This window comes from Ochotona curzoniae, unplaced genomic scaffold (assembly GCF_017591425.1).
Source record: "Ochotona curzoniae isolate NIBS_2020 unplaced genomic scaffold, NIBS_Ocur_1.0 contig_908, whole genome shotgun sequence".
Classification (NCBI taxonomy): Eukaryota; Metazoa; Chordata; class Mammalia; order Lagomorpha; family Ochotonidae; genus Ochotona; species Ochotona curzoniae.
In genome coordinates, this window is record NW_024466607.1 from 4,683,173 (window position 1) to 4,711,073 (window position 27,901).

The 27,901-nt window shown below is 55.1% G+C and overlaps 2 protein-coding genes across 3 annotated transcripts; one reads left to right on the plus strand and one right to left on the minus strand.

Moving 5' to 3' along the window:
- Positions 1–1,201: 1,201 nt before the first annotated feature.
- Positions 1,202–22,031, plus strand: TATDN2 (TatD DNase domain containing 2). Of its 2 annotated transcripts, none has more exons than XR_005885341.1 (8): positions 1,202–1,306; positions 1,415–1,774; positions 5,831–6,322; positions 12,505–13,386; positions 16,816–16,943; positions 19,658–19,841; positions 20,040–20,132; positions 20,255–20,346. XR_005885341.1 is itself a non-coding variant. In XM_040995185.1 (8 exons), the coding sequence occupies exons 2-7, from the start codon at positions 1,421–1,423 to the stop codon at positions 20,393–20,395; spliced, it is 2,181 nt and encodes a 726-aa protein (XP_040851119.1). In that variant the 5' UTR covers positions 1,202–1,306; positions 1,415–1,420; the 3' UTR covers positions 20,396–20,429; positions 20,596–22,031. The 2 variants fall into 2 exon arrangements, 1 of the variants encoding a protein (XP_040851119.1); XM_040995185.1 differs by lacking the exon at positions 20,040–20,132 and adding an exon at positions 20,596–22,031 and having other exon boundaries at positions 20,255–20,429.
- On the minus strand, positions 21,351–27,901 carry GHRL (ghrelin and obestatin prepropeptide). The gene is made up of 4 exons (XM_040994951.1): positions 27,766–27,901; positions 27,578–27,667; positions 26,098–26,226; positions 21,351–21,467 (listed from the first exon to the last, which is right to left on the minus strand). The coding sequence occupies exons 1-4, from the start codon at positions 27,871–27,873 to the stop codon at positions 21,351–21,353; spliced, it is 444 nt and encodes a 147-aa protein (XP_040850885.1). The 5' UTR covers positions 27,874–27,901.

The following is a 27,901-nucleotide window of genomic DNA, read 5'->3' on the forward strand; positions in this document are numbered from 1 at the left end:
GATCTCGGCAGTCCACCGCTTTCCCAGGCCACCAGCAGGGAGCTGCAAGGGAACTGGGGCCGCTAGAACCAGCACCCATAGGGGATCCCGGCTCTTTCAAGGTGAGGAGTTTAGCCACTAGGCCACAGTGAGACACATTTTAATACAAATTATAAAAAGACAAGAAATGGTCAGTTGGGTGGAGAAATTGCGAGTATTCCACTAAAATGGTGCATGCGCTTTGGAAGGCAGTTTGGTGATTCCTTGCAAAGTTAAGCACAGAGGTTCCCCTAGGAGCCATTTTTTTTTTTTTTTTTTATTGCAAAGTCAGATATACAGAGAGGAAGATCTTCCATCCCATGACTCACTCCCCTAGTGACTGCAATGGCCAGAGCTGCGCAGATCCAAAGCCAGGAGCCAGGAACTTCCTCCAGGTCTCCCATGTGGGTGCAGGGTCCCAAGGATTTGGGCTGTCCTCTACTGCCTTCCCAGGTCACAAGCAGGGAGCTGGATGGGAAGTGGAGCTGCTGGGATTAGAACTGGTGCCCATATGGGATCCTGACTCTTTCAAGGTGAGGACTGTAACTGCTAGGCCACCGCGCCGGGCCCAGGATCCAGTTCTTTACACAAGAGACAGGAAAGAGCCATCTAAAGCTTCACACGGAGGCGGTAACTGCAGTATTCGCGGTAACGAAGAGGTCAGAAAATGGAGTTGCAGTGGGTTGGAGAACCGACTGAGCGGCTTGAGAGGAAGTCGCCAGGCCGAGCCGCCGTCCAGGAGGGGTGCCCCTACACCGGTCCCCAGACAGGCCCGCCTCCACTTCGCGCTTCTAGAACCCACGTTCCGTGGCTCCGCCCCTCCAGCCCGCCAGCCAATGGGCGAGCTCGGCAGGCTCGGCGTCCCGCCCCCAAGCCTGTCCGCCCGGCGGAGCCCCGCCCCTGCCGACAGCAGCAGAGCGCGCCGCGCGTCCGGCGCAGGCCCCGCCTCCGGCGCAGGCCCCGCCTCCGGCGCGCGCCGGGCCGCGGCCCTCAGGGCTGGTTCCGGGTGGCGGACGCCGGGGCGGCGGCAGCTCGGGCGGGAGCGGGGGCTGAGCGGACGGCGGAGGACGGGCGGCCTGCTGCCGGGGGTCGCGGCGGAGGAGGGTCCGGGCGGCTCCCCGAGGCGCGGCCGGGGCTTCGGGGCCGCGCGCCCGCCGCTATGTGCGGCGTCCCCGGAGGACGCGGGCCCGCGGCCGGCGCGGCGGGGCGTCTCGGGCCGTGGGACTGACTCGCCCGGCCGCGCTGCCCCGCCGCGCTCTGGGATGGGCAGCGGACGGAACCGAGAAAGGTGTGTGGAGCCGGCGCCCGCCCAGCCCCGTGCCCCGGGCTCGGCCGGGCCTGGCGGAGGAGGGCGCGGTCGGACCCACGGCCCTCGCGTTTTCTCGCCCCCTCGCAGGTGCCCATGGCGTCGGAGCGGCGCAAGGTCAAGTACCGCTGGAGCGGCAGCCCCTCGGAAGGCGGGCCCAGCAAGCGCAGCTGCCTCCGGGAGCCCGGCCATGTGGCCGCCTCCGGCCGGCCGGCCCGCAGCCCCCAGCGCCTGAAGGCCCCGCGGGAGGACGATGCGGGCCGCCCGCCGCCCCGGGGCTCTTCCCGCCGCCGCCGCCGCCGTTCCTCCTCCTCTTCCTCCTCCCACTCCTCGGGCCCGGCTGTGGGCGGAGCCGCCCCGGGCTGCCTGATTCCGGGCGCGCGAGGCTGCCGCGCCAGCCCCTCGCTGGAAGACATGGCCTCCCGGCACGCGGAGGCCTGCAGGCTCAGGGTAGGTGCTGCGGGCGTCCCGAGGGGCCGGCGTGCAGGGGCGTCGGGGTGTGTGTGTGTGAGTGTTGGCGGGTGCCGGCTGCCCTCGCCGTCTCAGCCACGAGGCCTCGAGGTGTTGGAGAGAGCCTGATGCGGGAGCTCGGCAGCACCTGCGAGTGTGTGCAGGTGTGTGCGGGCCGGCCGGGCGGGGTGTCTCGGGAACACGTGGGCGAGCCCACGCGCCGCAGGACCCTCCTGGAAGTGGGTCCTGTCCGTTGTCTCCTGGGCTTGGCGCCACTCGGAATCCGAACCGAGGGATGTGGTGTTTTGGTGTGGTTTTTGCGTCAAAGTAAGGGTCTCGGGTGGTTGAGTTTTTGCCCGCCGGAGCGGGTTGTGGTTTGTCGGTGGGCACTGATTCAGGCCGGTTTTGTCCAGGTTACTGTGCGGGCAGCCGACTAGAAGCTTGCGATTTTTCAGTAACAAAACCAGCACCCTAGCGTCTGGGCTGGCCTCTCGTGGGACGGCAGGCCTTGGGAAGTGAGGAGGGGGCGGTGTTGGGAGGGACCCCACACCCTGGTCGGGCGTTCCAGCCCCACCCCGGTCAGAGGCGGGGAGCGGAGTGTGAACCAGCGGATGGAAGAGCTGAGGAACGCCTAGGGGTCCCGCACCCGCCTGGGAGACTGAGAAAAACGTGGAATGGTGCCTGCGCGTGGAGTAGGGCAGGAGAAATGTGCCGAAGGGGGCTGTCCTGGAGAAAATACCTTTTTCAACATTTGTTTTTATTGGAAAGGCAGGCTTACAGACGGGAGGAGAGACAGATTTGCTGGTTCACTATCCAAGTGGCTTTGACGGCTGGAGCTGAGCACGTCGGCCAGGTGTCTGTGCGGGTGTTTCCCATGCCACAAGCTGAGGGCTGGGTCAGAGGTGGAGTGGCCCAGACAAGAACTGAACTGGCGCCCTTAGGGGCTGCTGGCGTCACTGCTCCACCTCCTGCCCCTGCTGCGGGCCCTTAGGAAAGGGTGGGTGTTTGATCCTTTCCGGGGGTTGTTGAAATGGTTGCCTGTATAGGACTGTTTACCTTGGGAGACTCTCTGGCCAGCTGAAGTATTTTTGTTGTGGACCACACAATCTGAACTCCACTGTTGGCCACATCTTTTTCGTTTTTTGCTTTTTTAATTACTCTTCATTTGAAAGAGTTACAGAGAGTGATAGATCTTCCATCTGCTGGTCACTCCCCAGGTGGCCACAACACCCAGGATTTGACCAGGCTGAAGCCAGGACTTCTTTGAGGTCTCCCGCATGGGGCAGGACTGCAGGTGTTTGCAGGGAGCTGGGTCTAAAGTGGAGCAGCCAGAGCTAGAACACGTGCTGTGCCACAGCACTCCCCCCCCCCCAGTTGGTGAGTTTGAAGTCCTTGATGGGTAGGGCAGGCATTTGAGGCTGCTTGGGATCGAGCACCTGGGTTGCATCCGTGTTCAGCACGGGGCTGGTGGTGCTCTGAGGCAGCAGGTGGTAGCCCCGGTACTCCTGTGTAGGAGATCCAGGTTAAGTTCCAAGCCTGGGTGTTGAGAGCATTTGTGGAGTGAATTGGTAGATGGATGGAATCAAAAGTAATAATAATAAAAAAAAACTGAACGTGGAGCCCGGGTAAATATGGAACTTGGCTCATACTGTTTAATCTTGTCATTATCTGTTGTGATAAGAAGTCAGTAAAATAATGGCAGTTAATTACCCTGAGCTTCACTGACCATTGGAGGGGCGGGGAGGAGCAGGTGGTCTGCCTTCATTAGAGGCGTGCTGGGCTGCAGGTGTCGCCCGAAAGCTGTGGGGAGCTCAGCCTTCTCTCTTTAAGGCCAAGGGGCTCTGTTTCAGTAGGACCAGGAGTCCTGGAGACCGTGGGTTCTCAGAGCACCCTCCCTCTCATGACACCAAGAAATTTATCTAAGAAGTTGACTTACACTTAAAGAGTTTTTTGTTTTGTTTTGTTTTGTTTTTTTGGGTTTTTTTTTGTTAAGACATTTATTTGAAAGGCAGAGTTGTAGAGGCAGAGAGTCGATGCTTCTATCTGCTGGTTCACTCCCCAGATGGCCTCAGCATCCTGAACTGGGTTTGTCTGAAGCCAGGAACTTCTTCCGGGTCTCCCACCAGAGTGCAGGGGCCCAAGCACTTTCTCTGCTGCTTCCCCAGCTGTATGAGTGGGGAGCTGGATCACAACCAGTGCTCATAAGGAATGCCAGCACTGTAGGGAGCGGCTTAGTGCACTAATCCACAGCACCAGTCTCAATCTGTCTTCTTCAAATTTCTTTTGACTTGAGAGGCAAGAGCTGGGGAGTGGGGCAGTAGGTCCAGTGGCTCCCTCCACAGACAGCTGTACTGCGGGGACTGGAGCAGGCCAGAGCCAGGGGAGCCAGGAGTCTCACTCAGGTCTCCCCAGGGGGCGCACAGGCCCACACACCGAGGCCATCTTGAAGAACTGCTTAGTTCTTAGAACGGCTTAGTTTTGGCCATTGCAGCCACTTGGCGAGTGAACCAGCAGATGAATTTTTTTTCCTTTCTGTATCTCCTTCTCTCTGTAAATCTGATCTGCCTTTCCAATAAAAATAAATCTTAAAATAAGTGGAGCACCTGGGAGTTAAACTGGTGCCCATCTGAGATGCAGGCATTATCGGCAGAGGCTTAACCCATTGTACAGAGTGCCAGCCCCTGCAGTTTCTCTGTGGAGGCGGTTGACAGCTGCGGAGACTATAAATTGTAAGTGCACATGAAACGTGAGCGGGGGTATTCTCACCTTTGTGTTTTCAGCAGCTATGAAGTCCACACCGCGGGGTGGGCAAAGAGCTCGTGGTAGCCTGCCAGGGTTAATTCAAGTGAAAATGTCTGACTCCAACCCAGAACTCTACCTGAAACTGCAGCCTCCCTGCTCCTTTTCCTCCTTTGCAGTTGGCGTGCCCTGACCCTTAGGGGGTGTTTCACTGTCCTGCTTCACTTACTAGATTGGAAGCAGGGCTGCCGGGGTACGAACCGTTGCACATATGGGATCCTGGTGTGTGGAAGGCAAGGACTTTAGGTGCTAGGCCACAGCGCCAGGCCCCAGGATTTTTCTTTAAGATACAGATTTTTCTATTTTTATTGGAAAGTCAGATATATATATATATAGAGAGAGAGAGAGAGGAGATACAGAGGAAGATGGATTCTCCCCAAATGGCTGTATGTTCCATATCGGATCCTGGTAGGTGCAAGGTTAGGATTTGGCCACTAGGCCATTGCAGTGGGCCGGTCAGTTTTTTTGGAAGCAGAAATACTACATGCTTCTGGGGTTAAGCAGACTTGAAGTGGTACAGGACGTGTGTAAGAGTGACCATCCCTGTGTCTCTGCGAAGATCGCTGCTGTGGAAAGCTTACCTTTTCTTGCTGCACAAATACATAACATACACAGGAAGCATTCTGTTGTCTTAATTGTGTAGCATGGACACAAGAGCAGGTTCCCTGTGTGAGTGGCTAGAACTCCATTTTGGTTTGCACTGGATTGCAGGAACCCAAGTATTTGGGCCTTCTGCTGCTGCCCTCCCGCGTGTTAGGAATCCTGACCACTGTGTTTACTTGTGCAAGAGTGAGGAAGTGACGCTCCGGCAGGGTCGCGGGGAGCCTGGAGCACCACTGCCATGCGCTGGTTCTTGGGGAGTCTTGGCCAGTGCTCTTCCCTGGGAAGAGCAGCACGAGCCTTCCCTCTGCCTCTAAGGAAGTTGGGAGGAGGACTGACCTCACTGGTCTCGGGCTGTGAGGGAGGTGCGTCTCTGGGTCCTTTGGGTGTGGCATTGGTGACTGAGACCCCTTTTGGGATCTGTTGTGAGCTGCTGGGGTGTCAGTGCTTTGCCTTCTAGGCGCGAGCCCTCTGGGGTCAGGGTCTGTTGGGCCCAAGGCAAGAGGAGGCCAAGAAAGGAATGACTGCTCCCCCTGTTTTACAGGGGTACTTCTCAGTGGGGAGGGAGGGCTGCCGTGGGTTTTGGACACGGGAACCATTGAAGTGCCGCAGGTGTGACTGCCTTGGGACGATTTCCTCGGTTGCTTTCTCCTGCAGGTTGACTCCAGAGGCAGTTCCAGAGACTCCCCGAACTCTGAATTTGCAGCTGAGGCTGAAGGTCAGAAGGATGCGACTGAGGAGCCAGACAAGGTCCAGAGACGCAGGCGGGAGAGGCCTCGGGATCAGGGCTCCACCATGATCTATCTGAAGGCGCTCCAGGGCATCCTGGGGAAGTCAGTGCCCCGGCGGAAGGGGGACGCTGTTGCACAGGCAAGGGCAAAGGAGAGCCCGGAAGAGCGGCCATGTCGGGCAGAAGAGCCAGCCAGGAGTGTCTCGGTGCCCACTCCTCCGGAGGACAAAGGATTGGCTGTGGAGGAAGAGGCGGAGCTGGAGCAGCAGGAGAGCAGCTTCTGTGGCCGGAGAGTGGTCATTGACCCTGCGGAGTCACCAGGCAAGGAGCCGCTTGGCCACCAAAGGACAGCCGTTGATGAGCCCTCTGCTCCCCTGCGGTTTTGGGATGACACCGACTCGCGTGTGGAAGTGCACAAGGTAAGTGATGTGCAGGGTGGCTGTGGTTACAGAGAGGAGGGAGAGACAGATTTCCCATCCACTAGTTCACTGAGCAAGTGGTCCCAGCAGCTGAAGCTGAGCCGATCAGGAGCCGGTGCTTCTTACTGGTCTCCCAAGCCAGGTGCAGGGTCTCTGACTCTGCCTTTAAAATGAAGAAATAAATAATTGAGTCTTAACCCCGCCTCTCCCCCACAAAAACACACCACCAGACTGAAATGTAAGTGGCTTACCCAAAGCAGAAATTTGGCTTAGGAAGAATGGCTGTGATGTGCAGGACCCTGTGTCTGTGCTGCTGGGTTGCCCCCCGCTTGGGATCTGTCTTATGGTCTGAGGTGGCCGCTGTGCTAGTCCCTTCTGGTTGTTAGGAATGGGAGAAAGGAGGCACAAGGTTAGAATTGTTCTGGCTCTTTCCACAAGGGGGCCTCTGGCCTAGGTGGTCAGCCCAGGCAGGTGGACAAAGGGAAGTAAGCGGACGAGAGGGAAAGTGTGTCTTCACAAGGTTGTCATGGGAGAGGGTGCCTCCCTGGACTGTTCCTCCAGTCTCTGCTCTGAGGCCTGGAGGGCTGGCCTCTGTTTCCAGATCCCTCTGTGCTGTGTCTGGACTCCCACTGCCAAGTTTCTGGGCTGTGTTGTCTGGAAAGTGAGGGTGATGCTGGGTGTGCCTGCCAGTCCCAGCTGGACCGCTTTGCGCAGCCTCTCTGACTGTGAGGGGGTCTGTTTGCCTTGGAGTTGAATGTACGAAGGATTACCACGTTTACAGTGGGCTCACTCAATAGGCTCTGATTGTGTGTCCTTGTTGTAAAACGCAGATTTCTTGAGAAAATTGCTTTAAAGATTTCTTGAATTTTATTAAATCACCTCAGACTGCAGTAGGCAGCCATGTAATTGTTGTGGGGGCCTGTGAGCTCTGCCTTTTTCCTGGGCTGGCCTGTCTGCACTACCCGGCCTGTTCACTCTGCCTGGCCTACCCTGCCCGCTTGCTTGCTCTTGGGCCTGCTGATGATGCCTGATGCCCCTCTCCTATGTTCTTCCCCTGGCCTTACTCTCTTGCCTGGGTAGAATACCTTTTCTTTTAGCTTCCTGAAAAAGGTGCAGACGTGGCATTTTTGAAAATGTGACTGGGGCCGGCATGGTGGCTCCCCAGGCTAACCCCCCACCTGCAAGCACTGGTTGTGTCCCAGCTGCTCTACTTCTGATCCAGTGTCCTGTTTATTGCCTCAAAGGGCAATGGAGAATGGCCTAAGACCCAGAGGAGGCTTCTGGCTCCTGGTTTTGGATTGGCTCAGCTCTGGCTGTTGGGGCATGTACTAGTTTGGATGGAAGATATTTAGTTCTCTTTTTCTCTCTGTAAAACCCCCTTTCAAATACAAATAAATGTTTAAGAAGAGTAAGAAAACGTGTTGCTGAGGTCGCCTCTACCCGCAGCCTTGGTTTCAGGTCAGGCTGGTTCTGGAATCGCAGTTTGGACACTGGTTTTCTGTAGGAATTTAAAGGCCTTGCTCTCTGTTTGTCCTTGGGTTCTTGAGGAGATGTCTGAAGCAGATTCCTGATCCTTGGTACTTGAATGCTTGTTTCTTCTCAGGAGTCCAGAGGCCTGCAGTTTCTTGAGATTCTGTCCTTTATGCAGCACGTCGGGTATTCCCTAGGAGTCTAAACACACATGCTCAGCAGTTGTGGGAAGTTTTCTCCTTTTTACTTGAGCGGCTGAGAGAGCGAGGCAGGGATGCTGTCTGTTGGTTGATTCACTAAATGCCTGCAGTGGCCAGGGCTGGGTGGAACCAAAACTGGGAGCCAGGGACTCGCCCAGATAGCCCATGTGGTTGGCAAGAACCCCATTCCCTGAGCCAGCACTGATGTGGCTGCATCCAGGGTGTGCTTTAGCAGGAGCTGGAGCAGGGAGCCCAGGTGCTCCAGGGCGGGACACGGGAGTGTGGGGATGTAGACACTCGCTCTGCATTAAAATGTGTGTTCTCCGTTTGCTTTAAGTAGCCTTTTGCTCTTGTTTCAGATACTTTGGTTTTGCTTTCAGGATGTGGACAGAGGAGTGGGATTTTGCCCTGGTTTCTGTGTCTCATTAATTGTGCCTTTAGTGTGGCTTTTCTGGTGTTTCCTTTCTGCCTCGGGAGTTGTTCAGGTGGCTGTGTGGGCTTTTCACTGCTGTTTGTTTTCCCTGTTGACACCCAGTTCTAAGAACACTGGCTTTTGTGAGTGTGTGTTCCATTCTTGCATCCTTCATTTGGGAGCTGTGATCCTGCCCTGTCTCAATCTTGGTTACAGGTTTGTGTTTACCTTCTGTCTGATGGTTCCTTGGCTCTGCTTGTGTTTAGAGATGCAGAGTGGAGACGCTCCCTGGGAGGCATGTGTGCAAGGATGACAGGGCAGGCTGTTGGCTTCAGATGAGAGTGATGGCTTCGGGTGGGCCTGCAGCTTTCCTGCGGCTAATATGTTCTCCTGGAAAGAGGCTGAGAGAGGAGCCTGGGCCCTGTTGGCTGTGGGTTGCCCCTCAGCGAAGTGTGAGTGTGCCCTGAACGTCCACAGTGCCCTTCATCCCACTTTGCTGGGTGGGGTGAGACAGACCCATTGGCTCATGTGGAAGCTGGCCTTCCATCCTGCTGTCTTAACTTCTGGACTTTCATTGCGACTTTGTCACTAGAGGTCTGAAAAGGCCATTCTCTCGGTCTGGAGCCCTGGCCTGTTTCTAGGCTTTTCTCACAGGTGCCTTGGGTTTTGATTCTCTGGTCCACTTAGCCAAGAGCACTTTGGCTCCTCCTGGAATCCCATGATGGGCTTGCTGTTCATTCTGAAGGCTTTTTCCTTGTAGGTTTATGTCCTTTTGGATCAGTCCCCTTAACTTTTAGAAGATTGTTTCCGTGGGAAGGACCTGATGTGGATGGAAATCTCACATCCTTAGTTTGGATTTCTGTGCTGAACACACGGTGCCTGTGGTAGCTGATGGGTGTAGATCTTCATCTTTTTGGGACCTAGAATTCATGAACTTTTCCAAATGGACAGGAAGCTCCTGTTTGTCAGTGAGCACATAGGTTGCCTGTGTTGGGTATAGTGGGCAGGCAAATGAGTGTTGGATGTAGAGCATCTGGGGTCTGGAGAAAGCTGGGTGAAAAGTGATGGCTCAGGGCTAAATCCTTGCCTTGTTCATGCTGGGATCCCACATGGGTGCCTGTTTGTGTCCCAACTACTCCATATTCCATCCAGCTGCCTGCTTGTGGCCTGGGAAAGCAGTCAAGGATGACCCAAAGCCTTGGGACCCTGCGTCTGTGTGGGAGACCTGGAAGAGCTCCTGGTTTTGGGTGGGCTCAGCTCCGGCTGTTGTGTCCATTTGGAGACTGAACCAGTGGGTGGAAGATCTTTCCTCTCTAAATCTGATTTGCCTTTCCAATAATATATAGTTATTTAAAAAATAAAACATACAGTATCTTGAAAGATGACACCATGATTTTATTACCACCCATGAACCATAATCTTTTTTTTTAAAGATTTATTTACATTTAAGCATTTTTTAAATAGTTCTTTTTTTTTTTAAATTATGAAGTCAGGGTCCTGAACCCATAACCTTTAACATCAGTGACCAACCAGTGTCTTGATCTCCTTTATTTCTTCAGTGTTTTAATTTGGAGCAGGATCCCAAGCAGAATTGTTCAGTTTCTAGACAAGCCTGTTCTCTTAGTCCCTGTGGTCTTTTATTTCCTGACCTGAAGGGTTAATTGATTATTGGAAAGTCAGATCTGCAGAGAGACAGACGTCTTCCATTCGTTGGTTCACTCCCCAAGCAACTACAACAGCTGGAGCTGAGCCAATCAGGAGCCAGCAGCTTCTTCTGGGTCTCACATGGGTACAGGGTCCCAAGGCTTTAGACTGTACTCTATTGCTTTTCCAGGCCACAAGCAGGGAGCTGGATGGGAAGTGGAGCCGCCCATAGGGGATTCGGGGGCCTGCAAAGCAAGGATTTCCACCACTTGGATATTGCACCTTGCACCGAGCCTTTTTTAAGAGATCTTCCATTCACTCCTCAAATGTCAGTAATAGCATGGGCTGGGGCTAAATCTAAGACAGGGACCTGGATTTCATTCTGGTTCTCTTGCATGGGTGGTGGGGACCCAGCTGCTTGAACTGTCACTGACTACCTCCCCAGGAAGCTGAAATTGGAAGTAGAATCAGGAGTGAAACTCGGGTACTTGGTATAGGATGCAGCTGCTCATGGAGATCATGTCACCTTGTTTTCCTGGAAATTTTTACTTATTTTATTTCTGAGATTGCTATGATGTGGTTACCTCCAAGAGAGTGAGTGTGTGTCGTTTCATCTGTTTTCCAGTCAGAGCTAAAAGGTGAAAATGATCTTCCGCCTGCTGATTGACTCCCCAGGTGGTTGCAACTGCCAGGGGTGGGCCGTGTCAAAGCCAGCAGCTTCATCTGCATCTTCCGGGCGCGGGGAGGATCCCAGATGCTTGGGCCATCTTTCGCTGCTTTACCAGGCTATTACCAGAGAGCTGATGGGAAGTGGGCCAGCCAGGGCACAAAGTAGTGTGTGCTGCCATAGAGGGCAGTGGCTTTACCCTGCTTTGCCTCCACACTGGCCCCATGTCCAATTTTTTAGGTTGGTTTTAAATATTTTCCTGTGGTGTAAAAATGAGAGGAATTTAGTAAGACCAGCTTTTATATCCTGTCTACCCCTTCTTCTGAATGACCACTACTAAGAGTTTTTTGAGAATTTGTTTTTAAAAAGTGATCTCTGCTTTTTATAAATATATATATATATATATTTAAAGATTTGTTTATTTTTATTGGAAAGGCAGATACACAGAGAGGAGAGACAGGAAGATCTTCCGTCCGGTGATTCACTCCCCAAGTGACCACAACAGCCAGTGCTGTGCCCATTTGAAGCCAGGAGCCAGGAACTTCCTCTAGGTCTCCTATGTGGGTGCAGGGTCCCAGGCTTTGGGCCGTCCTCAACTGCCTTCTCAGACTACAAGCAGGGAGTTGGGTGTGAAGTGGAGCTGCTGGGATTAGAACTGGCACCCATATGGGATCCCGGCGCGTTCAAGGCAAGGACTTTGGCCACTAGGCCACCGCGCTGCGTCCTATGCTAGTTTTTTCATAGTGTTCATTTTCCCTTGTGTTCTCTGCAGGATCTTTGTAGTCATGGTTCTCACACTTGTTTTTGCTCCATATTTACGTGAGTCCCTGTGGTCTTTTTTTTATTTCCTGGGCCTGCTGTGGTCACTGATTGCCAGCGAGAGGGGCTGGGTAGATCTGTGCAGAATGCAGCGGTGGGCACACTGTAGAGCTGTGTTGAGGATGTGCGCTGTGTGCTTGGGAGGAGCCGTCCGTGCAGATCTGTAGGCGTGACTTCCAGCCGTGCTCAGTTGGTTCTGTAATGCATTGCGTAGATGTTCAGTTCCTGTTGCTGGCAGGTGGCTTAAGAACAGTATGAGTGCACCACGTTGGGGGCCAGGGCTTCAGAAGGTCCACGCTGAGAGGTGTTGAGCATCTCGTGTGGTCTGCTCTGGTGCCGGTGATGAGAGCTGTGATGATAGTCTTGTGTTCAGGGCTGGACGTCCAAAGTGTTTGCTCATGGAGTGGAGAGCTGACACCTGTGACAGCTGGGTGCCGGGCTGGGTGGCAGGCTGTGTACCTGCCCCTGGTCTTCCCAGTCAGGGCCTTCTGGGGGCCCACCTCCCCCACGGTGAGCAGGCGTGGAGAGCCAGGCGAGGGCTGTGGGACTGTTCCCATCCAGCTTTGGTGATAGCACAGCTTTGCTTCTGCTGCCTTCTTGTCACAGGGAGTCGCTTGGTGGCCCAGCCTCAAGGTGAGGCTCACAGACTCACCTCTGTGGTCAGTAGTCTGTTGATGTGGTAGATACATGCTAGAACTTGGACAGCTGGGGGCTGTGCGTGTTGGTGCCATTGGCTGAGAGAAGGTGCTGGAAAGTTCTTGCAAGGCAAGCAGATGTTGCTATGGTGCAGCGAGGGCAGTCCCTGAGCCCCCTGTGACAGCTTGTCACGGCTCTCACCATAACTGGCTTGCTGCGGGGCGTGTCGGGAAATTGTAAGGGAGCCAGTTGAGAAGGTGAGTGCATGAGCTTCTCCAGGGAGCCGGCTGAGTCCTGGCTTGGCTAACACATTGCCCTGTTTTCTCTCTTGCAGCCCAAAGGTCGGGAGGTGGTGATGGAGCACCCCTCCTCAGGCAGTGACTGGTCTGACGTGGACGAGATCCCCACCGTCAGGTTCTCTCAGGAGGAGCCCATCATGCCAAAATACTCCACTGCTCCAGAGCCTTCCTCCTATACCCCCGACTACGTCATGTACCCAGCTCATCTGTATAGCAGCCCTTGGTGTGACTATGCCCGCTACTGGGCCAGCAGCCCCAAGCCCCCAAGCTCTTCGGCTGCAGGTGGCAGCAGTGACCTGGCCCAGGCTGGACAGAGCGGCCGCAGCCTCCCGAGCGAGTGTCCACCCAGCTCTCCGCCGCTCAGCTTCCACACCACTGCCAGGGACCCGGTGGTCGTTGAGGAAGGACAATCCCAGAACTCGCGTGCATTCCGCTTCTCCAGAAGCTCACAAGAGGTGGGGCGAGAGAAAAGAACGTTCCGAGAGGAGACCCCGCCGCGCCATGCTCGCGGGCGTGCTGCTGGCTCCGAGCCCAGGAGCTGCCGGGAGGCCAGCCCGGAGGAGGGCTTTATTGACACCCACTGTCACTTGGACATGCTCTATTCCAAGCTGTCCTTCAGAGGGACCTTTACCAAGTTCAGGAAGATCTACAGTAGCTCCTTCCCCAAGGAATTCCGGGGCTGCATCTCTGACTTCTGTGACCCCCGAACACTGACAGACTGCCTGTGGGAGGAGCTGCTGAAGGAGGACCTGGTCTGGGGGGCCTTTGGCTGCCACCCTCACTTCGCACGCTACTACACCGAGAGCCAGGAGAGGAATCTCCTGCAAGCCTTGCGGCACCCTAAGGCCGTAGCCTTTGGGGAGATGGGGTTGGACTACTCCTACAAGTGCACCACGCCGGTCCCGCAGCAGCACAAGGTAGGGGGTCTGTGTGCTTGGGAAGTGCATGTGTGTGTACAGTGACTGCCCGCATGGGCAGAAACCTGGAGTGTCTCTGTGATCACAGCTTTCTCCCGTAGCGTGGGTAGGATGGCAGCCAAAGGATCTGATTTGGGGGGAGCTGGAAGGACAGGAAGATTTGCCACACCCCTTCCCTGCCAGGCTGAGCTGGCTGTCGGGAGTGGGTGTGTGGACTGGTGGGCAGAGGAGGCTTCGGTTTCTACTCAGCTGCTGCCTCAGACCCATCTGGTTTGAGGTGGTCATTTACTAGCTGGCCAGAAGTAGTTAAAGAAACCAAATCTGAACACATTGCAAAAGTGGGTTTTTAGCAGTGTGAGCTGAAGATGCAGTCTTGGGCCTTCGGGCATACTTTAGCATCCAAGAGTGTGGTGCTGTTCCTGAATGCCTGCTTGGTGCTGCCTACTTCTCAGTGACGCTGTCCCTCTCTGGGCTCCCAGATCTCAGATCTTCATGTGGGGGACAGGGGCAGGGTGACTGTCCTGCAGCTGGTGTTGGGTTTGGTGAGATGGGGCATTGGCTAGAAAACGGTGAGTTGAGAAAGACGGACCTGCAGAGCCCAGGACTCCTGGCTGTTCAGGTGTTCCTGGGAAGAGACCATGGAGTGGTAAGCCAGATGTTGATGTTCCTGCTTCCGGCTTGCCCGGGGAAGGGTGAAAGTTGCTGCAGGGGCCGTTGCTGACCAGATGGGCTCCTTAGAAAGGTGAAAGTTCCTGGCTCCTGGCTTCGGATCGGTGCAGCACTGGCTGTTGCAGTCACTTGAGGCAGTGAATCATTAGATGGAAGATCTTCCTCTCTGTCTCTTCCTCTGTAGATCTGACTTTGCAATTAAAAAAAAAAATTAAAATAAATCTTTAAAAAAAAAAAAGGAAAAAAGGACCTGGGATGTGTGAGAAAAGCAGAGTGACCCACCAGGAGAGCAGTAAAGTGCTGTGGACATTGTGCTTGCTCCTTAGCTCCTAAGGCTTAGTCCTGAGTGGGTGGCTGGCTGGCTTCGGCTGCACTCAGCCAGTGATGGTCATGGTCCCTTGGTCTCCGTGTCCCAGAGCCTAGGGGAATGGCCTGTGTGTGTGCCCCCTCCTGTGTTCCGAGTTACTGAGGTAGCATGAGCTGTGCAGAGTAGAGCGATTATGCTGGGCTGTAACTTCCCTGGCGCTCAGCTGGCTTCCTGGGGAGGGGGGCATTTTTGAAGTTTGAGTGAACTTAACAGAAAGTGTTGTCGTTCCATAGAAAATCGGGATGTTCAGTGGCCTGTCCTATAAGTACCTATTATAGAATCAAGGCTATATGGTCGTATCTGTGTGCTAGCTGAAGACAAGAAATTAGGGCATTTTTAAAAAATGGGGTGTGGGTTTGTTCCACATATTAGGTGCTCATGGGTTCATCTGTATCTTGTAGGGAGGACCTGGTTCAAGTTGGTCCAACTTCCTGCTAATGCAAGCCCTTAGAAGCAGCAGTGATGAGTCAGGATCTTGTGTCCCTCCCTCCTGCATGGGAGAGCTGGCATGAGTTCAGGCTTCTGGCTCAGCCTGCTTGGCTTTTACCAGGCATCTGGGGGTCACTACCCAAGGGGTGGGGGCAGTTCTGTCTCATGGATGAGAATAAAGTAACATCTGCCTTGTGAAAATTAATATAATGGAATATTATCTGTAACCATGGAACTTGCGTTAGCTATAGTTTGAAAAATACATCTAGCAGCTTTGTAATACTCTCCTAAAACTATAGTTGTTGGCTTAGCCCTTCTAAAGGTTACAAATTTCCAGTTTGAATGGTATAATGCCTGCTACCCAGGTATCTGAGGGTCAGTGTAGAATGGAGTTAAGGCCAGCTTTGTGACAACCCTTACCCAAATTGAGATCCTAGAGTTGAAGGCATGAGTTAGCTAGAAGCCATGACAGAACTGGTGGTGGTTTAGTGCTGCTAGTCTCAGAGGAGGTGGCAGGTGGCAGGTAGCCTTCTGCCTGCAAGCGTCATTCTCAGAGTGGCTGCTGCTCGTTGATGCTAAAGATGCAGATGCAGCTCGCGTTCCACATTTGAAAAACTGCTCATGCTTGGTCTTGCTTGCTTGAGGAACTGATGCTTTTTGTTCTTAGTTCTAGACCTGGTGTTGTTAGGGGAGAGTAGGCCTGCTTTACACAGTGTGTGTATGTTTGTGTGTGTGTGACTGCTGAAGGATAGAATGGGGCTAGAGATAGAAAAGGTGGGAAAAGAACTAGGGTGGGATTCTGGCCTGGAACAATATCTAGTTTTGGTTACATGAAAGTTAACACAGTATTCACCATTGCAGTGAAGATGGGAGCATCTCAGAGCTGGGCATGGCGCTGGGTGGGGCTGTGTCTGGGTGTACATGGGCCCGCCCCCGCCCCGCACAGAGAGGTCTGCAAGTTGACTACCTTTAGGATGCAGAGATGGGGACCTGAACTTTGACCATTGTTGCTGTATGTCACATGAACATCGTGTGGGGTTACTGTGTAGATGACCTGTACTTGAATCTGAATCCAGAGTGAGTGAGTGCTGAGCTGCAGATGCCTGAGCTGTACAGCAGTGCCTGTAGATCCCTGCTCTTACTGCACGGGGCCTGGCCTGCCCAGGGGTGCGGTGCCCACCTCAGACTTGGACCTGGCTCTGCAGGAAACAGCTGGCAAGTGGTAGCCATTGTTTTTTTTTTTGTTTGTTTTTTAAGATTTATTTATTTTTATTGCAAAGTCAGATATAGAGAGGAGGAGAGACAGAGAGGAAGATATTCCATCCAGTGATTCACTCCCTAAGTGACGACTACGGCCAGTGCTGCATTGATCCGAAGCCAGGAACCAGGAACTTCTTTACAGGTCTCCCATGGGCCGTCCTCAACTGCTTTCCCAGGCCACAAGCAGGGAGCTGGATGGGAAGTGGACGTGGAACTGCCGGGACTAGAACTGGTGCATTTCAGGCGAGGACTTTAGCCGCTAGGCTGCTGCGCCGAGCCTGCCATTGTTTTTGATTCATGTTGTTGAAAAGTAAAGAATTGAAGGGGCAGGTGTTGGGGCCCCCAGAGTTAAGCCGCCACTTGGGGCGTTATCATCCTGTATCTGGTGGTTCTCATTCTGGCTGTTCTGTTTCCACTTCAGCTCCCTGGGAATGTGCCTGGAAAGCAGCAGTGATGCCTGCTCCTGTCAGAGATCTGGCCAGCTGGAGTTCCAGGCTCCAGGTCCCCACCTAGCCAGTCCTGGGGTTGTCACCATCTCGAGGGAGGGAATCAGTGTGTGGAAGACCTTTCTGAGCTTCTCCCTGTCTCCCTCTCTGTCCCCCTCTGTCACTCTGCCTTTCAAGTAAATAAAGGCAGCGAGTTGGAAACAGTAGGGTGATGGAAGTGCCACTGACGGGCCGATGTCGCTCTTCGTCTCCTTGCAGGTGTTTGAGAGGCAGCTGCAGCTGGCTGTGGCCCTGAGGAAGCCGTTGGTGATCCACTGCCGGGAAGCTGATGAGGACCTGCTGGATGTCATGAAGAGATTTGTGCCCTCCGACTACAAGATCCATAGGTTAGAAGGCGGGAGCATCACGGGCAGGCCAGGGGCCTCTGCCCTCTGTCCAGGACGTTAGAAAGGAAGACTTGTGCAAACACAGGGAGAAGTCTAAGGGTGAACCACATGAAGCTTGTGACACTTTATACTTGGGGATGTAGAAAACGGTAATTTCATGTTGTTGAGCCTAGTACCCTAAATTATCTGTGAGCAAGCCGGGGCTCCTGAGCCCCGTTCCAGGTGGCTTGTTGGAGTAGGCTGTTCGTGGAAGTGAGGGTTATGAACTTGGAGGGGATGCGGTGGGGTTCTATGGCTTAGGCCACAGATCATGGCCTGAAGAGACTTGGCTTGTTTGAGTCTAAAAGCCTCGTCCTCCCAGTTAGTGGAGGAAGTCAAAGATGCCTTTTTTTTGAGCGTCATCGGGGGTTCTTCATCTAGGTGTATTAAGCCCCTGCCACATGACCTGTCTGTAAGGAGTGAGCAGCAGACTGGCCCTTGCAGCCCCAGCAACAGCTGCTGGGGGCCAGTGGGTCAGCAAGTGCTGCGGGGAATGGAATCTGGGGCTGAGGTGGCTGTGTGGGTACCCCTTTGGATGGGTGAGGGCTTCCTGTGAAAATGGTCTTGTCCAATAACAGAGATGGGGGGTGCTGCATGCCTTGGGGTGCCTGAGCAGAGTGCAGCCTTTGACACCTGCTATGAGGTACCACCCACCATGAGGAGGCTCTTCATTATGGGTAGTTGGTTTGGTTCCTTTCTTACCCATTTCAAGTTGAGTTTATTTTATTTAAAGATTTATTTATTTGTATTGGAAAGTAAGATCTATAGAGAAGAGGAGAGACAGAGAGGAAGATCTTCCGTCTGATAATTCACTCCCTAAGTGGCGGCTATGGCTGGAGCTGTGCTGATCCCCAAATCAGGAGCCAGGAACTTCTTCCTGGTCTCCCACATGGGTGCAGGGTCCCAAGACTTTGGGCCGTCCTCTACTGCTTTCCCAGACCACAAATAGGGAGCTGGATGGGAACAGTCAGGACGTAAATTAGCACCTCTGTGGGATCTTGGCTCTGGCCTGGTGAGGATTTAGCCACTGAGCCATTGCACCGGCCCCTCTCTCTGGGAGTCGTGTATGTGTAGCAGGGACCTAAGTACTAGGATCATCTTCTGTTTTCCCAAGTGTATTAGCGGGGAGCTGGGTTTGAAAAACTGGCTGGGCTCACTTTATATTTTAAATAAAAAACCTTAAAATTTTTGTTTATTTATGTATTTGGAAAGTCAGATATACGGGGCCCGGCACGGTGGCGCAAGTGGTTAAGTCCTCGCCTTGCACGCCCGGGATCCCATATGGGCGCCGGTTCTAATCCCGGCAGCCCTGCTTCCCTTCCAGCGCCCTGCCTGTGGCCCGGGAAAGCAGTCGAGGACGGCCCAAAGCTTTGGGACCCTGCACCCGCGTGGGAGACCCGGAAGAGGCTCCTGGCTTCGGATCGGCATAGCATCGGCCGTTGCGGCTCACTTGGGGAGTGAATCATTGGACGGAAGATCTTCCTGTCTCTCCTCTCTGTATATCCGCCTTTCCAATAAAAAAATAATAATAAAAATAAATCTTTAAAAAAAAAAGAAAAAAAGAAAGTCAGATATACGGAGAGGAGGAGAGACAGAAAGGAAGATCCATTGATTAATCCATTGATTAATTCCCCAACTGGCCACAGTGGGTGGAGCTGAGCCAGTCTGGCGCCAGGAGCTCCCTCTAAGTCTCCCACTCAGATGCAGGGTCCTAAGGCTTTGGGCCATCCTTAGCTGATTTCCCAGGCCACAGCAAGAAGCTGGATGGGAAGTGGGGCCACTGGGATTAGAACCCACTCCCACTTGGGATGCTGACACGTGCAAGGAGAGGAGTTTAGCCACTAGGCTACCATGCTGGGCCCTTTAATATATTTTCTTCTGCTTAGAAGAAAGAGTATCTATCTCTCTCACACACACATACATATATATACACACACACACCATGCTTGCACAGATCTTCAGCTGGTTAATCCCTGAATGCCTACGGTTGACAACAGTTGGCCAAATTGAAGCCCGGAGCTCATCCAGGTCACCTAGCTGGGTAGCATAGGACTGCGTCCTTGAACCTTCACCTGCTTCCTGTTAAATTGTATTGTCAGAAAGCTAGACTGTAAGGCCTGTCTCGAACCCATGCTCCGGCGGATTTGGGCATCTTAACCCATGGCAGACCCGTGCTTACCCATTTTGGGGCCTGTATTTAAGTGTACTGTGGCCAGTTGGTGTGGGCTGTGAGCCTGGGGGGTGCTGTGGCTGAGAAAGCCTGGGGCTTACAGCATGGGTTCCACACCGAGGAAAGTATCAGATCACGCGAGTCTCCGTGGTCCCACTGCCTGGTGTTGTCGTCCTGCGTTTCCTTCCGGTTGTTCCAGCAGTGCGATGTGATTGTTACCGTGCTGTCATTGCAGTCGTAGAGCAGCTAGAGCTTCTGCCTCTGCCTGTCAGTCACAGCTGGCCTGGCCCTGTGTGGCTGCTGACCATGCTTAGGGGTGACTTTTGCAGGTGCCTGTACAGGACTGAGCCCTGGGAGAGTGTTGCCTCTCTGGGTTGTGCTGGATTGAGTCGGGTGGTGTCAGCTCTGGTCTGTGCTGTGCCATCTTTGCATTTCTGAGACAGACACAGGAGTCGGGGCTGCAGGGGGACCGAGCGCCGGCCCTGACCTGCTGTGCTCTCCCTAGGCACTGCTTCACTGGCAGCTACCCGGTCATCGAGCCCCTGCTGAAGCACTTCCCCAACATGTCCGTGGGCTTCACTGCTGTCCTCACCTACTCCTCTGCCTGGGAGGCCCGGTCGGCTGTGAGGCAGATCCCGCTGGACAGAATCATCGTGGAGACGGATGCTCCCTATTTCCTGCCACGCCAGGTAGGCCTGCGGTTGGGCTGGGTGGAGACAGAGAAGAGAGGCAGGGAGTGGGGGCAGCCATCCGACCTCAAGAGCTTGTCAGGGCCAGAGCCCCGAGGCCTTCCGGGCCCCTCCATGGGCTGTGTGCCGAGTCCTTGCTGCCGCTGGGCAGGACCGGCACTGGGGCTGGGAAGCTGAAGGGTAACCGCTCTCTTCCAGGCAGTGCAGAGCCCCCGCCCGTAGAGGGCAGTCCACGGAACGTGGGACCCTGCTCACCCAGAGCCCCACGACTGGGACTCCCTGCGCGTGCAGGTAAAGGGGTCTCTACAGGGCAGCCCCGATGAGCTCCTTTTGGGGAAGGGACAGGGTGGGGTTCAGTGTTAGGGCAGGGTCTGGAAGGCACAGCCATGTGGGGCACATTCGATGTCTTCCAGGTCCCCAGAAGCCTTTGCCAGTATGCCCACCCTGGCCTGGCCCTGCACACAGTGCGTGAGATCGCCAGGGTCAAAGAGGAGTCGCTGTCACACACCCTGGCCACTCTGCGGGAAAACACCAGTCGCCTGTACAACCTCTGAGCAGCAGAACGCCACTGGGAGTCCCCACGACAAGGTTGTGAAGTCCGTGTTTGCAGTCCCGAAAGTTGGGGTGGAATGAGTGTGTGGCTGCTTTTCTGAATGGAGGGTGACTTGTGGCCCTGGGGAGTTGTGGGGGGAAGGGAGAGGGCTCAAGGCCAGCCTGTCAGGAATGAACTTGCTTTTTTCTGCAAACCCTGCAGGGCGACAGTGGCCTGAGCAGCAGGCTGAGCATAAACCTCGCTGTGTCCCCGTGACCTGGCTCGAGGACGGGTCTGCAGAGCTGGAGCGAAGCAGCCGGGACAGTTTCCACTGGACTTCATCGTAAGGCTCTGTTTGAAGCTGAGAATGGGGGCGGGGCCTGCTTGCCTGCCCAGAAGGCACCGGATGCTGGTGAAGGAGGAAGAGTGTGCCAAGGGGTACAGCACGCGTGCCTGACCTCTTCCCCGTGCCCGCCTCGTCCTCAGCTCAGCTCCCCGTGGGAAGTGCTGGGCCGCACCCTGCAGACTCTCCGAGGTTGGTTTTCTTGCCACTAATGAAGTTGTTCTCACTTCTCAAGATAAACTCATTTTGGCTCTCACTGTTTCAACGTCAACTCCAGTGTCTGCACAATGGGAAGGACTCGAGCTGTCACCCACGTGTGGTGTCGGGGCGTGCCTGTTGTCCCTCCTAAGTCTTGATGGATAGATATCCAGGACAGGTGGGGAGATGAGTAACAGGCCTTGTTGGGACGAAAGAGCGAAGTTACCCATTCATACTCCATGGTGTGCCACGAGTCCTCGCCGCTGTTTCTGCCCCCTACTGTTTGTTTGCCCATCGCAGTCTCTTGCATAGCTCGCCGCCAGGAAGGTCAGTCGGCACAGGGTCGCAGCTGTCCCCCTTTGGAGCCTGACGTGTTGTAGAAGTCAGAGCCCCTTCCACTCAGGGACATGCGTGTCATCTCAGGCCAGAGCTGCACTTAGCTCCCGGCCGGTGCCTCGTTGAGCATGGTCACTGCAGAGCCCAGGGTCGTGGAGGTCAAGGGTAGAGTGGGAGAAGGCTGCACTTGGTCCACAGGCTCTTTCACTGCAGTTTCCTGCAGTGAGACAGTTGGGCCACTGGCAGCCTCCTCCCCAGTTCTGACTTCAGGGTGTCCCTCTGGGTGTTTGTGAAAGGCACATCTGAACCTTGCAAGCTGAATGCCGCCGGTTTAGTTTTCTGTATCTGGTATTTCCTTCTTGCCATGGTACACGGTCCCTGGCCTTGAATTGGCCTTGATCCACATCTGTCTTCTAAGGTCAGCTGTGCGGTGACTTCATCTGTGCCTCAGACATGCCAGTGTGGGGAAGCAGCTAAAGAGTTGGGGGCTTGCTAAGCACACATCACCATGCTGGCTGTCTGCACATGTCATGTGTGGCAGCCCTGCCGGCTGTGGACACGGCACCAGTGCTGACCGAGTGGCCACGGATGAGGCGCACAGGTGCTATCTACTCTTCCCCGGGTTTGGGGTTCCCCTTCCCGAAATGTGGTGAAGCCTGGCTGTGTGGGCTCAGTCTCGAGGTAGCTGGTGTGACCCCCATTGCTGGCTTCAGAAATGCCTGTCACCCCACTCCTGTGGGCTGCCTCTTTGTGGAAATAAAAGCGATGGATCTTTTAGCTAGCTCCCGTGCCGTCCTTGTGTGCGTGGCTTCTCCAAGAGACACTATCGTGCAGTTCTGGTGCTGGCCAACTGCGCATTCTGCCCCTGGCCATCCACGCCCTCTCCCTGTGGGCGGTGACCTGAGTAGATGACACCTCCTGGGATCACTGTCTGGGACCCTCACTGATGGCTCACTGTGAATTGAGGGCACATGGTGACTGAAGGGTGCTGTGATGGTCGCAACCACCCTGTCAGGCTCCGCCTGCCGGCCTGTTTGTGTTTTCTGTGTGTTTTTCCAGAGTGCTGCAGTAGGAGGCAGGAAAGCAGGGGTGTTGATGGGTGAGATGGCTCAGGGCTGTAGGCCATGAGCCTGCTGCTGTTGCCTGGGTGTTGGTTCTAAGTGTGAGGGCTGGAAGATGAGGGTGCTTGGCCAATCCAGTGTTAGATGCAGTGGTTGTGAGGCTCCGTGGACCCACAGCCTGGTGGGTTTCCCCTGTGTCGTCTGTCTGGCTCTGTCTGTGTGGAGTGCGCTCTTGCGCACTTGTACTGGTTATGTGGCTGAAGGTGTTCAGTTTAGGACCTACTCCTCTGGTCATTGGCAGTTTTCACTTTCATTGTTGTTTTGCGAAGATTGATTTATTTTTGTTGGAAAGGCAGATATACAAAGAGAAGGAGAGACAAAGATCCTTCATCTGCTGGTGCTCTCCCAAAATGGCTGCAACAGTTTGAGCTGAGCCAATCTGAAGCCCCAGAGTTTCTTCCAGGTCTCCCACATGGGTTCAGGGTCCCAAGGCATTGGACCTTTTTTTGCTGCCTCCCCAGGCCAGAAACAGGGAACTGGGTGGGAAGTGGAGCAGCTGGGATACAGATCAGCACCCTATGGGATGCTGCGTTTGGAGGTGAAGGATTATCTAGTTGAACTAGTGCGCCATCCCCTGCTGTTGGGTTTTGTGAAAGGCAGTGATGGAACAGATGAACCTTGGCTCACAAGCATGCTGACCAGCAAGCAGCTGGGCCCTGGCATTGTCCGTCAGTGTGCTCGGAAGGGGGGCCCATCAAGGCATCCAGCTGCATGTGGATCTCCTCCGGAGCATGTGTTCTTGAGGGGTCACCTTCCAGAGCAATCATGGTCATGGAGCAGGCACCTGTGTGGTCAGAAAACACTTCAGTGGGCTTTTCTGTGAGGAGGGTCTGTCCTGTGCACACCTGCCCACAGGGCTGCAGGCAGTGGGTCAGCAGGTGGCATGGAGGGGTGAGGGAGCGCAGAGGGATGCTGGGAGGTTGGCTGTGGGTTGTTAGTTTTTCCCCTACCACTATGACCTTGATCACCTTACCCTATCACAAAGGCCAGCCAGCGTGTCATGAAGGAAGATGAATGGGTCGGAATGGAAGCAGTCCTCAGGGTTCCCCAGGTGGTGGGATGAGACAGCGCGACCCTGGGCACTGCCCCTGGCCTGCCTGTTGGCCATTGTGCTCTGTGATCTGGGCATGTTGATTAATTTCTCTGGTTTTTCTTTCTTAGATGGGCTTGTGGTGGCACTGGATTAGTTACCTTGGTGCCTGTGAGCATTAAGAGCGTCTGGTCTGGTGCCCAGCAGGAGTAAATGGTGGTGCTCGGTGACAGACAGACGGTAGTGATGACTGCTTGCCCTGTGCCCAGGGTCCTCAATGCAGTTGTGTGTACAGAAAGTGGGTACTGCCCATGGTAGCCGACCCAGCACTTCCATGTGCCCATCTTCATCCAAGGTCCTGGCTTTACATCATGCCTGCTGACTGCTCTGGGGAGTGCCAAGTGCAGAACAGGTGCTAAGGGGTGACCGTGGGCAGCTGGAGTGGGCTCTCAGGAGGCTTTGAGAGAGGATGTTCTCGGGCAAAGGCAACGTGAGGGTGTCGCATCCCCCCCTCCCCCCAGGGAGCTCTAGGCTTCTGGCTTTTGGTGATGTCACCATGGTCACATGCAAGTATTGCTGGGCTGTGTGGTGACACTGGTGGTGGCATGTGCTGCCTGTCACATGGGGCAGGTGACAAGTGTCTGTCACTGGGTTTTGTATAGAAAAAGTGAGTTCTGCAGGCAGCAGCCTCTTCCATCTCATGCCCACCAGCCACGTGTGTGCGTATCTCGATGGTGGAGTTGAACTGAGGCACAGCCATGGCCTGTGTTAAGTACACTCTGCCATGTTCTCACAACCATACGATCAGCTAGCGGCGGCTTATTCTGAGTGGCTCCTGTGCTGGTGGGCAATGTCTGACTGTCTGAGATCGAGGTGTGTGAAGTGTGTCATTTGCCCAACGGACAGATGTAAGATTGGCCGCGGAGCTGGGACTGGAGACATTGGGGGAAGAAAGGGACAGAGGAAATGGAATGCCTTTTCCCTGAGTTCCCAGCTTTATTGAGGACTACCCCTGGCCAGCAGTGTTGTAACCGGGCCCTGAGGGTCCCACCATTGGCATCACAGGCTGTGACGTAACCTGCATTTTGCGTTGTTAACAAGTTCTAGTGGCCAACAGTGTGGCATAGCTAGTTAAGCTACTGCTTGCAAAGCTGCTGTCCCATATGAGCAGTAGTTTGAGTTCCAGCTGTTGTATTTCCAACCAGCTCCCTGCTAATGGCCTGGGACACTGAGCAGCAGATGGCCCAACCCACACTGCTGTGGCTGTCTAGGGGAGTGAGCCGGCGACAGCTGCACCTGGAGCGCTCCTTCGGTGGTTTACACTGAGGTGTGTGACGGAGTGACCGTCCCCCTGGCAAGACTGTCTTCCCAGCAAGTCCTTTGGGGGCACTGAGGGTCAAGACTTGTCTTAGATATTGCTGGGGGGACATGAAGTGAGGCCTTGCCCACTGAACCTGGGGCATGTGCTTTGCTAAGCGCAGGAGGAGGATCAGAGGGTACCGTTGGGCTCTGGTCTCACGTCAGCCCAGTCTTTGGGCTTGCTGTCACCTCATTTTTCCATTTTGTAGCCATCAGCGTGCTCAGATGTGGCCAAGTTCCCACCAGCCCCTGGGGTCACCTGCCCTCAGCCAGTCCTGTGTACATCTGCCAGGCTGCAGGGCCTTTCCTGTGCCTGTCGGTCATAGACTAGCAATTGCTCTGGTTTTCTGTCTTCTTCTGTCTTATATAAGAAGGGCATTGTTTACTGAAACACTGGCCATCAGGTTTGAAAGCCTGAACGTTTATTTGCCTTCAAGCTGGGACAGCAGATGGGTGTTGCACAAGCATCTTGAAGCCAGGGGAAGCCGGGCACAGGATGGGCTGGGCATACAAGCATCACTGGTCAGCTGAGGTCTCTGAAAAGCAAGAAGGTAGTTCAGGATTCTGGTCTGCCCTCCTGCCCCATGTAAGACAGCTGTCCTTGCTCAGGGGCGGTGTGGAGGATGTGTCTGGGGCTGGGAAGTGGCCCCAGGGCCAGGCTAGTCAGGGTTCCCTGTGCAGTAGGGGGGCACCTTTATCCATTTCCTGGCTTGGCAGATTGCTTTTAGGTGCTGGGTTGGTTGGTTGTTTGTCAGAGAGAGATCTTCCACCCAGTAACTCAGTCCCTAATTCTTAAAACAGTCAGGCCTGGACTGGAAGCTGGGTGGTGTCTTAAGACAGGAAAGGATTCAGGTCTGGACTGACACCTGCCACAGGGCCTCTGGTGCAGTGGCTGTGCAGTGTCACCTCGAAGCAGGTGCTTGGTTCAAGTGTCCTGCTGGGGCGCTCTGTGAGGGGCAGTGCCCAGAGACCCAGGTAGCCCGGTAGCTTGGTTCCTGCCACCATTTGGGGAGAACAAGCTACAGCTCCTGGCCTTCCAACCTTGCCTGTTGCGGTGGCGTGAATGGTGGGATGCCCTGTCTCAGTCCTGCCTTTCAAATAGCGAGGAAGGGCAGCCCAGTGCCCTTGGCCAAGGAGCCTGCTCAGAAGGCACTGTATGAAATGGAAGCTAGGATTAGCTGACCATGCTTGCTTGAGTATGTGCAGGCGTTCACACGCTCCTAAATGTGACTTAACCCCAGATGCCCTGAACTCCACGGGACTGTTAACGCCCACCTTATTACTAGGGAGACTGAGGCTGGGCTTGGAAGATGGCAGGGGCTGGGACGCAGCCAAGCAGGAGTGAATGCAGGCTCACCTTTGGTCTCTTCTTGAAGGATGTCCTGCAGGATCTTGCTCAGTGCCTGGCCGTGCTGTTGGTACTGAGCCCCCGACAGCTGGATCCCCACATCAAAGGGGGCGCTGAACTAGAGGGAGGGACAGGGGACCCAGTGGGTCAGACGCCACAGCCCCCATCTCCAGGGACTCCGAGTGGCATCTCGGGGCCAGGGGGGAGCCTCTTGGGCCTGATGCCCAGAGCCCTTTCCCTACCCCGGGCTGCTTTGGTCTTCCTTGGCAGCTTGGGCCCTGCCTTGTGCCAAAAAGGGCAGACAAGAGCAGGTCCTGGTCACCGTCCCTCTCCTGTCCTTACAGGTGCTCTGGGCAAATGTACAGAGCACACAGCTGCTGGTTCCCCGCCCCTTTCCTCCTATATGTCGTTCCCAGACCACCCAGCCCCCTTCCTCAATGAGGCAGGCACCCTGGGGCCTCTGCACCCCACCCTTGCCTTCACAGATGCACAGGGCCTTGGTGGACACTGAGCGCCACCCCGTGTCATGGGCTGCAACCTTCTCCCCAGGCCCTTGGAGACGGGCAGCAGGCTCTGAGGAGCTGCTGGACGCTGTGGAGGTAGTGGGCGTGCAGGGCTCCCGTCCCTCCACTTCCCCTGCAGCTTGCGTCCTCTTCCTGCTGTGCTTCACAGGGGCAGCTGGCTTCCCAGCAGGTGTCCTGGGCAAATTGGACCAAGCAACTGCCCCGGGAAGTATTCAACAAGCCAGTTGGGGTGGCAGGGTGACTCTGCTGGGCCATGTGCCTCCTTGCTGACCTTGGCCTGGGGGGTTGCAGCTCTGACTTCATGGGGTGGCAGCCGGGCACACCCCTCATCTGGCACCACTCAGGTGTCTGGTCCTGGGCGAAGCCATGGGGCAGTGTCCCCCAGGGGGCTAGGCCTGGAAATCACTGGTCTCAGGTCTCACGCTGGAGGCCAGGGGGCCATCCACGCACTAGCACTTGCTCCCTGGGTCTGGCAGGTTCAGGGAAGCTGCAGCAGCCCTGCTGTTACAGAATCAGAGCAAGCAGGCTTCGGGAGCCATGGGGAGGGGTGCGATAAGCAGGCAGATGTCCCCAGGTCTTACGCACACCTGCTGGTCACCAGGCTGTGACGAGGAGGCTGGGGCCTGGCATGAGCCTCTGTCACTCACGGCTTGGCTCCTGGTATGTTTAATGGGTGGGACGCCAGTGCACTAACTGCTACACCAAATGCACCCTCCCCCTCGGCCATATCCTGAAGTTCTTGCTTGGGACACGACTGACCACAGCAGGAACCAGCCTGCCACACTCTTGCTGTCTTCCTCTTGGCCCAGGATGTGGTGTCTACCAGCACCGAGTGACTTCTAGATGCTTCTGTCTTTGGGTAGAGACCCTGGCCCCCCTCCACTCCCGACACCCCACCTTGCTCCTTTCACTGCTGCTAACACGTGTGTGAGCAGCAGCACTAACCTGGATCTGTAGCTCGTCCTCTGCCCCGTCGTCCTGGCTTCCCAGCGCTCGGGGCTGCAGCTTCGCTGGCGGCTTTTTGGCCTCCTTCCTCTGCCAGAGTGGGGAGGGAGAGGGTCTCTTTAGGGTAGGGGTCCCGTGGCCCTTGGAGACCTTGGGCATGCTGAGCGGGGGTCTGGCTGGGACCTCACCTGTGCTTTCTGGTGCTCGGGACTCAGGAAGCTGGAGCCGGCCATGGCCACGTCCACCCAGAGCAGGCTGAGGAGCAGCAGGCTGCAGGTGGTCCGCGCGGAGAGCATGGTGTCGGCTGAGGGCAGAGAGGGTCTC